The sequence below is a fragment of the Carcharhinus amblyrhynchos genome, chromosome 3 (genome assembly GCF_965287045.1).
Source record: "Carcharhinus amblyrhynchos chromosome 3, sCarAmb.v2.hapA, whole genome shotgun sequence".
Classification (NCBI taxonomy): Eukaryota; Metazoa; Chordata; class Chondrichthyes; order Carcharhiniformes; family Carcharhinidae; genus Carcharhinus; species Carcharhinus amblyrhynchos.
In genome coordinates, this window is record NC_137326.1 from 100,633,195 (window position 1) to 100,648,058 (window position 14,864).

General features: G+C 44.8%; 1 protein-coding gene across 3 annotated transcripts in view; it reads left to right on the forward strand.

Moving 5' to 3' along the window:
- The window catches only part of LOC145340976 (coiled-coil domain-containing protein 150-like), a 104,447-nt gene that overhangs the window by 31,794 nt on the left and 57,789 nt on the right, over positions 1-14,864 (forward strand). For all 3 annotated transcript variants that reach the window (XM_080185608.1, XM_080185607.1, XM_080185609.1), the window contains exons 12-13: positions 12,416-12,484; positions 14,174-14,266. In XM_080185608.1, the coding sequence (XP_080041734.1) occupies positions 12,416-12,484; positions 14,174-14,266 (162 nt within the window). The remainder of the gene's footprint in view (positions 1-12,415; positions 12,485-14,173; positions 14,267-14,864) is intronic.

Sequence of the window (14,864 nt, forward strand, 5' to 3'; positions counted from 1 at the left end):
TTCAGAATTGCTGACCCCTCCAAAAACTGAAATTTGCAAAGCATTGCAGCTGTATTCGTCTTGATTTTAGGATATATAAACTGTTGTTTTACATACTGGTGGCTTATAAAATTAATCAGCTCTATCTGTGTTTCGCTTGAGTGTTTCCCAACATTATTGTCTTATGCAGATAGCTTAACTACAGATTCTGTAAGTGACAGTGCCCTTTCCAGTTTGAGACCTGCAGCTTTTGCTTTCTGTTACACTGAGGTAAAATAGCTCAAATATACCAACTAGCCTTGATTACGGTAAATTGCTCACTGTGGTTCACAGAGAATTCCCAGTGCATCTTACAATTTTGAGTTGCAGTGTATCAAAGTTTAGGATCACTTTGTACTGGCTAAAAATACTGATTATTTATTTTCAATTAGATGACGTACAGAAACAAAGACAAATAGAAAATATTGCATAGCACAGGTGATAATTTAATATTATCAATAATACAATATAAACAACTGGGATCATTTTATAACAGGCCAGCTGTTGTCTCAGCTCCTTATAAACGCAATCCCTTGTTGTAACTGCTGTTTATGGGATTTTGTGCATTCCAAACATATATCAACCAAATGTCAGAAATAAATTCAGCAGCTATCTTCTGGGATGTTATCTGCCTAATTTCCTTTTATTGTCAAAACAATTTGTTTGAAAATTATCTTCCATTTAGAATCCAACTTTGGAGTACAAATTGCATAATGTAAATGGGTCAGAATTGTTAACACATCAATTCTGAACAATATTTCTTATCAGATTTCAACAAACTAGCTTAAAACAATTTTTAACTGGAAGAACATATCAACCTTCACCTAGCAGAAGTGACTTTGACACCTATTCAATTGGGAATGAGGTGCCTTGGCCCTGTTGAAGTACAAACAGTGGGATTAATTTTAACCACTAAAACCAAGAGATTTTTGGTTGGGTGGGAAGTTAAAATGTTAAATATGTGAAGCAGGAACTTACGCACCATAAACCTGTGGAGCAGGTGACCAATCCATTCTTATGCAGCTGGTTCATTGTTTACCTCGTTTAAGGAAGCTGCCTATCTTCATTTTAACAGAATTTCTATTTTCAACCCATTGAGTTTCCTGTATCTCAGAAGACCCAATAGGTGAGTAGGGCCAGATCAATCAGTTGAGTTTTTTTCTTTACAGCACTCTTGTTTCATCCAGGCCCAACAAATCAACCTGTAAATAATCCCCACAACTCTGATCTCCCTCAACACTCTTTCTCCCTGCCCCCATCCACATGGCAATCATCTGATTGCTCTGGTGATCACTCTACTGTTAATGAACTTCCCCCTTCCTCCACCCAAATCTTTGCTTTCGCTCCAATCTCTCCCACCCTGACTCTCCCTCAGGGGTCATCCCAACTTTTATCCCTTATCGCCCAACCTCCTCTTCGTTCACACCCCAATACATTACACTGTTCTGCCTGACTTGTGATCACTCCTCATGCTCACCTCCGCGATTTCTAACCTCAACATGCAACATGGCCACATGTTGCTGGGCTATGGTCTTTTCTTTTGAGCATTCCCCACTCAACAACCAGTTAAGCCTGTGAATTAGTTCGTTTTCAGATGAGAACCTGTTTTAAATGTTAAAAAATGCCCACACATTGTAAACTTTAAACTCTCCTGCTCCAAAACCTGATTCCAGTGACTGTTGTGTCCAATAAGCCTGCTCAAGGCACCAGGTGGTTTTTCTTCAATAAATTTAAAATAGACCAGTATAAATTTCACACTTTGGAATATAGCCATATAACCAAGGATTGAGTAAATAGTAAACTTTCCAATTCCATTATATCTATAAGAACATAAGAACATAAGAAATAGAAGCAGGAGTAGGCCATCTAGCCCTTCGAGCCTGCACCGCCATTCAATAAGATCATGGCTGATCTGTCGTGGCTCAGTTCCACCTTCCCGCCCTCTCCCCATAACCCTTAATCCCCTCTCTTATCAAAAACCCATCAACCCGCGTCTTAAAAATATTTAGCGAGGCAGCCTCCACCACTTCAACGGGCAGAGAATTCCAGAGATTCACCACCCTTTGAGTGAAGAAGTTCCTCCTCAACTCCGTTCTAAACCGCCCCCCCTTTATCTTGAGGCTGTGCCCCCTAGTCCTACTGTCTTTTTTGAGTGGGAAGAGTCTCTCCACCTCTATCCTATCCATCCCATTCATCATCTTATACGTCTCAGTGAGATCTCCCCTCATTCTTCTAAACTCCAACGAGTACAAGCCTAGTTTATTCAGCCTCTCCTCGTAGCTCAACCCCCTCAACTCCGGTATCAGCCTAGTAAACCTCCTCTGCACTCTCTCCAAGGCCAAAATATCTTTGCACAGGTGCGGTGCCCAAAACTGCACACAGTACTCCAGCTGCGGCCTCACCAATGCCCTATACAGCTGCAGCAAGACCTCCCTACTTTTATATTCAATCCCCCTTGCTATGAAGGCCAGCATCCCATTCGCCTTCCTGACCACCTGCTGCACCTGCAAGCTGAGTTTTTGCGACTCATGCACAAGGACCCCGAGGTCCCTCTGCACCGTCACCTGCTGCAGTTTTTCGCCATCTAAGTAATAGTCCTTCCTCCCATTCTTCCTACCAAAGTGGACCACCTCACACTTGCCAACATTAAATTCCATTTGCCATTTCCTGGCCCATTCGCCCAGCCTATCTAGATCCTTCTGCAGACTCTCCACACCCTCCGCCAATTTGCCGTTCCCCCAATATTGGTGTCATCAGCAAATTTCGACACCCTACACTCGGTTCCCTCCTCCAGATCATCTATATAAATGGTAAAAAGCTGAGGCCCCAGCACCGACCCCTGGGGCACTCCACTAGTCACCATCCGCCAATCCGAATAGCACCCATTGACCCCCACTCTCTGCCTCCTATTTGACAACCAATCCTCTATCCACGCTAACACCCTACCCCCAACTCCATGTCCCTCGACCTTCTACAATAACCTCTTGTGAGGTACTTTGTCAAACGCCTTCTGAAAATCCAGAAAGACCACATCCACCGGCTCTCCTCTATCCACCGCCCTAGACACATCCTCACAGAACTCCAGTAAATTTGTCAGACACGACTTCCCTTTAATGAAACCGTGCTGCATCCACTCTATCAAGCAATTGCCTTCAAGCTGCCTCGCAATTTCCTCCTTAATGACGGATTCTAACATTTTACCTACCACAGACATTAAACCAACCGGCCTATAATTCCCCGCCTTTTACCTGGCACCCTTCTTAAACAACGGTGTAACATTAGCCGTTTTCCAATCTTCCGGCACTTCCCCGGAATCCAGCGACGTCTGGAAAATAACCACCAAGGCATCCACTATCACCTCCGCCATTTCTTTCAGAACCCTCGGATGCATTCCATCCGGTCCTGGGGACTTGCCCACAATCAGCCCCTCCAGTCTGTCGAGCACCGCCTCTCTAGTAACAGTAATGTCATTAAGACCCTCCAGTCCTACCACCTTTCCATCACTAACATGTGGCAAATTATTCACGTCCTCCTCCGTGAAGACAGAAACAAAAAAGTTATTCAATACCTTAGCCATATCCCCATCCCCTACCACTAAGTCCCCTTTCTCATCCTCTAAAGGACCAACATTCACCCTAGCCAGCCTCTTCCTTTTTATATATTTATAAAAACTCTTGCTATCCTTTTTTATATTAAGCGCTAGCCCAGCTTCATAGTTTCTCCTACCCTTCTTTATCAACTTCTTTGTCAATCTTTGTTGACATTTAAACCTCTCCCAATCCTCTTCTCGCCCACTACTCTTAGTACTCTAAATTCCTCCGCTTTTAATTTAACACTTTCCTTCACCTCCTTCGTTATCCACGGCTTATTACCTCTCCTCCTACTGTCCTTTTTGACCATCGGAATAAATTTCCACTGAGCACCAAGAAAGATCTCCTTAAAGATCCTCCACTGCTCCTCAGCAGACCCTCCCTCCAACACGCTCCCCCAGTCAACATTCGCCAATTCTTCTCTCATCCTACCGTACTCCCCTCTATTCAAACAAAGTACACGTGTCCGGGAACCCACTTTCTCCTCCTCCATCTGCACCAGAAACTCCACCATACAATGATCACTCTCCCCAAGAGAATCCTTCACCGCAAGGTCCCTAATTCTACCCGCCTCATTACATAGCACGAGATCCAAGATAGCTCTCTCCCTCGTCGGCTCCAACACGCACTGTTCCAGGAAACTATCCCGGCAGCATTCCAAGAACTCCTCCTCGAGCCCACCGCGTCCAACATGGGTCGACCAATCAATATGCAGATTGAAATCCCCCATAACTACGGCCGTCCCATTCCTGCACGCCGCACTTATTTGCGCGTTAACAGCACGCCCCACCTCCAGATCATTATTCGGGGGCCTATAGACGACACCCACCAGCGTCTTCCTCCCTTTGCTGTTCCTAATCTCCACCCACAACGATTCCACTTTCTGCTCCTTGGCTCCAATATCATCCCTTGCTACCACCTTGATGCTATCCTTAATCAGCAGAGCTACGCACCCCCCTTTTCCCTCCTGCCTATCCTTCCTAAACACTTGATAGCCCTGTACATTCAGCTCCCAGTCCCTGTCACCTTGCAGCCACGTCTCTGTAATGGCCACCAGATCGTATCCACTTGTGTCGATCTGCGCCACCAGCTCATCCACTTTATTCCGAATGCTTTGTGCATTCAGATAAAGCGCTTTCATCCCAGCCTTCACCTGGACCCTATTTGCCGTAACGCCACCAACCATACTCACGCCCCCTACTCCCTCTATTATTGGGACATCCTCGGCCTCTTCCCTTACCTGTACCCTATCCTTAACTTTAGACCTCGTAACGTCACCTACCCTCGCACCCTCCCCCCCCCAATTAGTTTAAAGCCCTGTCTACAGTCCTCTTTACTCGATTCGCCAGCACTCTGGTCCCAGCACGGTTCAGACCAACCCCATCCTGCCCGAACAGGTCCCACCTACCCCAATACTGGTGCCAATGCCCCATAAATTCAAACCCATTCCTCCCACACCAATCCCTGAGCCACCCATTCACTTCCTTAATCCTGTCAACCTTATGCCCGTCTGCACTCGGTTCAGGCAGTAGCCCAGAGATGACCATCTTTTCGGTTTTACTTTTTAATTCCATTCCCAGCTTTTCATACTCCCTCCCCAGATCCTCAGTCTGCATTTTGCTTACGTCGCCGGCACCCACATGTACCACAACGACCGGATTCTCACCCTCCCACTCCAGGTTCCTCTGCAGCCCAGCTACGACATCCCGGACCCTAGCACCAGGCAGACAACACACCCTTCTGTGCACTTTGTCATTGCGACAAAGGACAGTGTTAATACCCTTCACCCCACTATCCCCAATCACTACTACGTTCCTTTCCCCCTTCTCTTTGCCTATGTCCTGCTGCATCACTGTACCGTGTGCAGTTTGCTCACCTGCCTCGTCCTCTTCCAGACTAGAAGCAAGAACCTCAAACCTGTTATGCAGATTAAGAGGCTGAGGCCTCCGCTCCCCACCCTCCTTCCTCCTCTCCCCACTCTCCTTCCTCCGCTCCTCACCCCCTTTCCTCCTCCCAGCAGCCCCCTCTTGTTCCTGACCCTTAGAGTTAGCCAGTCTAGGGGGGGTGGATGTCTCTTGCACCCCATTGACAATGGCACCCTCTCTCCCCCTGATGAGCCTCAGTGTCTGTAGCTCAGAGGCCAGCTCATCCACCTTGAGCTGGAGCTCCTCCAGCAACCTGCACTTACTGCAGACATGGTCACTGGGATGGACCCTGGAGTCCACCAGTTCCCACATCATACAGAAACCACACATCACATGCCCCTCCATTATTCACTGTAGTAGTGTTGAAAAAAAATTTTTTTTTTCCTTGTTTTTCAAACGAACTCACCTGGCCTTTTTTCCCTCCAGCCCTTTTTGATATTAAGCCCTAGTAGCTCACTCTGCTTCCCTCTCACTCCGCTGCCCGCTCCGACGCTGCCCGCTGTCTACACCAGGCCTCCTTTTAAACCTGGTGCTGATTTAAAGCTGATGGCCCACAACTGCCTGCTAACCACTCCCTCAGAATTCTTAAAGCAGTAAATACAATAAATAAATGCTTTAAACAGTTCTACAAAGAACAAAGTGCTTTAAACTTATTTTAAACAGGTTTTTAACAGGTAAAATCTTAGCTGTCTCTCTGCTCCTTCACTCGTCTGCTCCAGCAAACAATGGAAGGCTTCACCGTGCATCTATGTGTTCAAATTGCTAGACAACATATAAAGATATATTATGGATTCAAGAAGTCAAGTAAAAAAATAGAAATAGAATGATGCCCAAAAAATATCGGATATTCCTGTTGGCATCCTTTTCCTTATGGTTACATATATTTAAAATTGCATTGACTTATCATTATATGATTTGACATTTTTCAACTTGTATCTGCCTGTAAGATATTAAAAACAATTGATTTCAACAGTTTAATAATATGTTGGAGCTGGTGCTGTGAGTATAACATGCTACCCACTGTTGTAGATCTATCAAACAAGTCAACTCAATGGGAGTGAAATTTAACTTGTACATAGGCACAAAGTGAATGATATTGCATTTTCTGCCAGTTATAGACCCCTCTTAATGATCAAACTGAGTATTGGGCAGGGTGTATAATGGGCAGCTTATGTGATACTACCCATTATGTGCCCCTGGCTAAGTTGAATTTCACCTTTTGTCAATTCACTGCAATATTTAACATTCACCACAGGATGGCATTACAGCAGTATATTTACTGGAGTGCAGCTATCTTGTTAAATGTAAATAAAGCATTCCCATTGAGCTCACCTCGCAGGAGCCCACAGAGATTGTGGCCAGGATTCACCAGACCTGCTAATTCCAAGCGGAATGCCAAACTTGAATCGGGTATTGTGCCGACCAGGAGATTCCTGCTGGGTGGCAAACTCGTCACAATGCTCCCATCTGCCCCAATCAGGTTCCCACCCAAAATTGATTATGCATAGCTGCTCCTTGTAATTGGTGGGCTGGAAGCCCGATTCAGTGGTCTCCAGGTTAAAACTTCCTAAAATATCCAACCTGCCCAAAGACTGAATGTTTATAAACATTGCAGTTAGTAACAAAGGCATTCAACCATGAAGTGAAAGAAAAACAGACAATGCTCTTTGCTGGTGGAAAAAATACCTTACAATCAAACTACTTCACAGGTGGTATTTTCTCAATGTTAAAAAGGTACTCCCTATAAGGGGTTTCATAGCAGCTGTGGGCTATGAGAGAAAGCAAGGGGATCCAAAGATGTATATGTTGGGTAGGTTGCCCATGCTAAGTTGCTCCTTGTGTCCCAAGATGCGTAGGATAGGTAGATTAGAAGGATAAATACATGGGGTTATAGGGATAGGCCTGGGTGGGATGCTCTGCCTGAGAGTCAGTATAGATTAAATATGCCAAATAGCTGCCTCCTGTACTGTAGGGATTCTATGATCTCTTTGGTAATCCTGAATGGTCATTTCAATAAGAGCTCTTTAAAGAGGGCTTTTCATGCCTTGGCCAATCCCTTTTGTGGAATGGAATACGGTGATGATTTTGAAGGTTTCCAGGGGTCCAAGCGACATGGATATCAAAGTGACCAGGACACTTCAAAGGTTTTACAGGACAGAGACAATAATGAATATCTTATTACAGAATGGTGTCTGAATTCACCATCTTGAAATTGAGCAACACCTTTTCCAGGGCAACAGGGATGTGCAGCCACTAAAGCCTTCCAGATGGGGATGGGGAAGGGAAGGGAGCCTGTCCAAACCTCAAGCCCTTCCTCTGTGCTTGGCAGTGGCAGAGGGGCACTGCCCACAGCACTTAGTTCCCTGCACCACCGTCAGAGTATCAAGGTGGCAGGTCAGGGTGTCACTGCCAGGGGGCAGTGTAAGGTTGGCACTGGAGTTCTGAGGGGACCCCCAACTAGGAGTGTCACTTGTGGGGAAAGGGTGGGTTGAGGCTGAGAACTGTGATTGGAATGGAGGGGTGGGTGGTCAGAGCACCCTTATGTCGGGGGTGGGGGGAAGGGTGGGAGCCCCTGTGTGCTGAGGGATTGTGCTTCCCCTTGCGGTGGAAGCTAAATCCATTGTGGCAGGGGCAGGGAGTGTTCTGTCTGTCAGCGCACAGATCGGTGCAGTGCCTGTAAAGTCGGGCTGGCAAGTGTTATTCCTGGTATACACAAATTTAAATGGTTCAGGTGGGTGATTCCCATTTGACAGGCACTATTAACCCCAGCAGGAAATACTGCTTTCCTTGCTGGCCAGAGCACTTATGCCCATGTCTTTGATTTCTTCCATCATTCCTGTTTTTGCCAAATAGCTTTGGTTTTGTCCCTGAGCTTGTTTTACTAGTTATCTCATTTGTTTAGCAACTGTATTGCTCCAGTTGGAAGTACCTCATTTCTGCCATTCTGTGCTAGCTGGCCTCCGGGCCAGTCTGCCATCAAAGCATCAGGTTATTTCACTGTTCCAACTTCCTGCTTTGTTCTCCAGCTACACTTCTGTTCTCCCTGCATCTAACTAGACCCAAAACCTATATCTTATTCGTCTGGTGTGTTCACTCGAGTGCCTCACTGGTTTTCCAGTAATGCAACCTTCTTTCCTATCCCTCTTGCGGGAGTGCCACAAACAGCACTTCAACAAGAATGCCACCACCATCTTCTCAGGATAGTGTTGTAAAATAAATGCAGCTCTGCCAGCACCTACATTGTGAGAATAGAAATGAAATTAATTGTAGCTATATGTAATTGCATTTTTGTAATTATAGGTAATCATGAGGTAGTAATTATTTGCCACTGGCTGCAACCAGTAGTATCCTATGGATAGTATCAAATGGATATGATCTGGTGGCCATTACAGAGACGTGGTTGCAAGGTGACAGGGACTGGGAGCTGAATGTACAGGGGTATCAAGTGTTTAGGAAGGATAGACGGGAGGAAAAAGGTGGGGGGGGGGGTAGCTCTGCTGATTAAGGATAGTATCAGGGTGGTAGTAAGGGAAGATATAGGCACCAAAGAGCAGAATGTGGAATTGTTGTGGGTGGAGATTAGGAACAGCAAGGGGAGGACGACGCTGGTGGATGTCGTCTATAGGCCCCCAGATAATGACCTGGAGGTGGGGCGGGCTATAAACGCGCAAATAGATGCTGCGTGCAGGAATGGTACGGCGATAATTATGGGGGATTTCAATCTACATATTGAGTGGTCGACCCATGTTGGACGCGGTGGGCTTGAGGAAGAGTTCTTGGAATGCTGCCGGGATAGTTTCCTTGAACAGTGTGTGTTGGAGCCGACGAGGGAGCGAGCTATCTTAGATCTGGTGTTATGTAATGAGGCAGGTAGAATTAGGGACCTTGTTGTGAAGGATCCTCTTGGGAAGAGTGATCATTGTATGGTGGAGTTTCTGATGCAGATGGAGGAGGAGAAAGTAGGATCCCAGACCTGTGTCCTTTGTTTGAACAGAAGGGAGTACAATAGAATGAGAGAGGAATTGGCGAATGTAGATTGGGGGCGCAGATTTGGGAGGTAGGTCTGCTGAGGAACAGTGGAGGATCTTTAAGGAGATCTTTCTTGGTGCTCAGCAGAAATTTATTCCGATGGTAAAAAAGGATCATAGGAGAAGAGATAATCAGCCGTGGATAACGAAGGAGATAAAGGAGGGTATTAAATTAAAAGCTGATGCATTTAGAGTGGCTAAGAGTAGTGGGCGAGAAGAGGATTGGGAGAGGTTTAAATATCAACAAAGAATGACAAAGAAGTTGATAAAGAAAGGAAGGATAAATTATGAATCTAGGCTAGTACTAAATATAAAAAAGGATAGTAAGAGTTTTTATATATATATATAAAAAGGAGAAGGCTGGCTAGGGTGAATGTTGGACCCTTAGAGGATGAGAGGGGGGATTTAGTGGTGGGGGATGAGGAAATGGCTGAGGCCTTGAATAACTTTTTTGCTTCGGTCTTCACGGAGGAGCCCGCGAATAGTTTGTCGGGTGTTAACGATGGAAAGATGGTAGGAGTGGAGGGCCTGAATGAGATCATTGTTACTAGAGAGGCAGTGCTCGACAGACTAGAGGGACTAATGGTGGACAAGTCCCCAGGACCGGATGGAATGCATCCAAGGGTTCTGAAGGAAATGGCAAAGGTGATAGTGGATGCCTTGGTGATTATTTTCCAAACCTCGCTGGATTCCGGGGAAGTGCCGGAAGATTGGAAAATGGCTAATGTTATGCCGCTATTTAAAAAGGGTAGCAGGCAAAAGGCAGGGAATTATAGGCCGGTTAGTTTAACATCTGTTGTAGGAAAAATGCTTGAATCCGTAATCAAGGAGAAAATAGTGAGGCATCTTGAGAAGAATTGTTTGATAGAGCAGACACAGCACAGTTTCGTTAAGGGGAAGTCGTGTCTGACAAATTTATTGGAATTCTATGAGGATGTGTCTAGTGCGGTGGATAGAGGGGGACCGGTGGATGTGGTGTTTCTCGATTTACAGAAGGCGTTTGATAAGGTGCCGCACCAAAGGTTGTTACAGAAGGTTAGGGGGCATGGAGTTGGGGGTAGGGTGTTGGCGTGGATAGGGGATTGGCTGTCAAATAGGAGGCAGAGAGTGAGTGTCAATGGGTGCTATTTGGATTGGCGGTTGGTGACTAGTGGAGTGCCCCAGGGATCGGTGCTGGGGCCTCAGCTATTTACCATTTATATAGATGATCTGGAGGAGGGAGCCGAGTGTAAGGTGTCGAAATTTGCTGATGACACAAAGATAAGTGGAACAGCAAATTGTGCGGAGGGTGTGGAAAGTCTGCAGAGGGATCTAGATAGGCTGAGCGAGTGGGCGAGGACCTGGCAGATGGAATACAATGTTGGCAAGTGTGAGGTTATCCACTTTGGTAGGAATAATAGTAGGAAGGACTACTACTTACAGGGCGAAAAGCTGCAGCATGCTACAGTGCAGAGGGACCTGGGGGTCCTTGTGCATGAGTCGCAAAAACCCAGCCTACAGGTGCAGCAGGTGGTCAGGAAGGCAAATGGGATGCTGGCCTTCATAGCGAGGGGGATTGAATATAAAAGTAGGGAGGTCTTGCTGCAACTGTACAGGGTACTGGTGAGGCTGCAGCTGGAGTACTGTGTGCAGTTTTGGTCGCCATACTTGCGCAAGGATATTTTGGCCTTGGAGGGAGTGCAGAGGAGGTTCACTAGGCTGATACTGGAGTTGAGGGGGTTGAGCTATGAGGAGAGGCTGAATAGACTGGGCTTGTACTCATTAGAGTTTAGAAGGATGAGGGGGGATCTCATTGAGACGTATAAGATGATGAAGGGGATGAATAGGGTAGAGGTGGAGAGGTTCTTCCCGCTCAGAAAGGACAGTAGGACTAGAGGGCACAGCCTCAAGATAAGGGGGGGGCAGTTTAGAACAGAGTTGAGGAGGAACTTCTTCACTCAAAGGGTGGTGAATCTCTGGAATTCTCTGCCCGTTGATGTGGTGGAGGCTACCTCGCTAAATATATTTAAGACGCGGGTAGATAGGTTTTTGGTAGGCAAGGGGATTAAGGGTTATGGGGAGAAAGCGGGAAAGTGGAACTGAGCCACTTCAGATCAGCCATGATCTTATTGAATGGTGGGGCAGGCTTTAAGGGCTAGATGGCCTGCTCCTGCTCCTATTTCTTATGTTCTTATTTTATGTATAAGTCTGATTAATATTTTGGAGTAGAATTTTTTTGCATATAGTTCTCTCTACTGTCGCTTGAATCCTTGGATGTCAAAGGAGTCTCTTGGTTTGAAATAATAAACAATGGTTGCTTCATGTATCTTATCCTAGCATCCCTAAAGTGTAGAAGGAGGCCATTCGGCCCATTGAGTCAGCATCGACTCTTATAGCATCTTACCCATACTCCATCCCAATGACCCCATGTATTTACCCCACTAATCCCCATAATCTACATACCTTGGGACACTGAGGGACAATTTAGTATGGTCAATTAACCTAACTTGTACATCTTTGAATTGTGGGAGAAAACGAGAGCACCCAGAGGACGCCCATGCAGACACTGGGAGAATGTGCAATCTCCACACAGACAATCACCCAAGGCTGGAATTGAACCCCCATCTCTGGCACTGTGAGGCAGCAGTGCAAACCTCTGTGCTATCGTGCTGCTCCTTGTGATATAGTTTGGGACAAGTACTGTAGAAAATAGATTTATTCTTTTTAATAAGTACATCTGGTTTGATAGCTTATGACTAAGAAATCTGACTGAATTGCACCTCAGAACTTCAATGCGTGCTTTTCTTTGTTTTAAGAAGTTGTGTCTTTTATATTCCACTTTGCGAAAGTCACCCATTGGTTGTTCTCCTGGCAGACAAATAGTACCATCAATAAAATTACAGAGGAGAAGAACAAATTTCAGAAACAAATGACTGAAAACCAGGTGAAGTAGCATTCAATTTCTTGGTATCAATTTTGTATGTCTTCAAATACACCATCTTTCCAAAGTAGCCTTTGTGAACAAAGAATGCTAGGGATGAGTGTAGTGTTGAGATTTTATGTAAATTTGGATAGAGTTGTAGTAATAAAAACATAATCATACATCACAAGTGATGTATTATGGATCGATTGATTGGTGAAGGGATCAAGAGTTACGGGGAAAAGGCGTAAGAATGGGGGCGAAAAACTTATCAATCATGATTGAATGGTGGATCAGACTCGTTGGGCCTGGGCTATTGCTGTATAGGCACGAGTTTAATACTCATGCCAGCTGATAAATTTTAAATCTAATTAATAAAATGTTTGAAAACTGGTCTCAGTAGTGATGACCATGAAGTGATCATCGACTGCCGTAAAACTCCACATATGCCACAGTAATTGTGGCTGTGTTTAATCGCCGTCTAAAGTGGAGTAGCCAGCCACTTGGTTCAAGGGTAGCTAGGAATGGGCAACAAATGCTGGCCTTGCCAGTGATTTTTTTTCATTCATTTTTTCATTCCTTTCCTGAATGAATTTAAAAAGTGGCAACGCATCCATTTATTTGCCTTCATTTAGCTTCAGCAGTAAGTTGCAATTTAGGTCAGATAGTGAAGTAATTCTTGCTTGCGGTAGTTTACTGCTTCAAACTTGTATTTTCTGACATTTTGAAAATAGATTCAAAGTTTGTGGAGACTTTTTAAGCAATCAAAATAAATACCACTATTCTGTTGATCTTACTTAGGAGACAAACAAGAGGTTAATAATATAACCATCTCATTAAACTGAATGGAAAAGAATCATACAGAAAACATAGAGGTTTACAGCACAGAAAGAGGCCTTTCGGCTCATCATGTTGTCATCGACTTGGGTCTATTCACGATTATGGCACTGTAGTCGACTTGGGTATAATCAACACTATGGTACCAAGAGTACTCAAACTTCCAAGGTTTATTACTTACGTACAGTGGGATGCACTGTGTTCTGTGTAGGTGTTCTATCGATTCGTACAGATGATTTGCAATTATAGTTCATTAGAGCAAATGTGAAAGGGGCAACATTCTAATCCTTAATTTACGTATATAGTCCACCAGTGTATATACCTCACCGTATCACAACCTAGCTATGTTGATTATAGTCCCCACCCAGGTATGCTTCTGCACTGGTAGAGGGTGATTTTGTGTTCTGTGACGGTGCATCATCAGAATTTGCCCTTCTTTGAGGTCCCTGCTGCCCTATCCCACTCAGCTCCTCTGTCACCTTGAAAGGATGTGTGGAAGATGAAAAACACGAATTTGAATTGAAGGATTCCTTCAGTGCCTACTTCTTCCTACTTTTTCCATAACCACTCACAATGATTTGATTTGTGTCTGTGGGATAACTACATCACGAAACATTTGTTCCAGGAAATAGTCAACCACCGATGTGCCCATCAGTGAATCCAGCTGCTGCTCAAGTTCACAGACCCTCAGTGTGAGTTTGAGCAGCTGAAGACAGAATCATTGTAGACGTCTTAATTGTGCTAGCTACGATGATTTTCAAAATTTAGCATCAGTTAGGAGGTCAAGTTTTGAGGTACTTGGGTGATTTTTAAAAAGATAGCATCTATTTGGTAATTATTTTGATAGTTACTGAAAGATTAGCTATTTTTATGCAGCTTAAGGTGGATGCATTGACTGCTGCTTTGAAGAAACAAGAGAAAGAAAATGCTCATCTTATAGAGCAATTCTCAGCTATAGAACATCAGCAGGTGAGCAATAAAATCCTCAAAAGTAATCTTTATTCATGAACCTTTTTGGTATTTATCTTCTATGTCATAAAATTTTAATGTTTTCTCTTTCTGCATTTATTTTTCTCCCATGCTATTAAGATTAAATAGAAACACTTCTGGAAACTTGGAAGAAAGGGTTGCTGCCAGATTTGATGGCAGGATCTGATTGAAACTTTTCCTATTTCCCAGACACAGCCATTTATATTGAGAGGTTATCTGGCTGTCAAATGGATATGCTTATGACACCAAACCACATTTGAGCAGCAATGGGAAGAGAGGGAGGAATTGGGCAAGGTTGGGCCCAAGCCTGTGTGATGATCAGGGATGGAGACCTGGATACCGGTGCCTAGGGTAGGCGCAGAGATTGGAAGGACCCAGTTGGAAGATCAGATAAATCAGGGGTGTAGGGAAAGGTTGTGGGGGGATGGTGTGGTTGGTGTTTATTGGTGGATGTAGTCGGGGTATGTATAAAAGGGAGAGAAAAGGGGAGAGGAATTGGAAATAGTGGTGTGGGGGATCAGCAGGATTGGTGGGAAATTTTGGCCTTGCCAGGACTGGGGGAAATTAAACCACATGA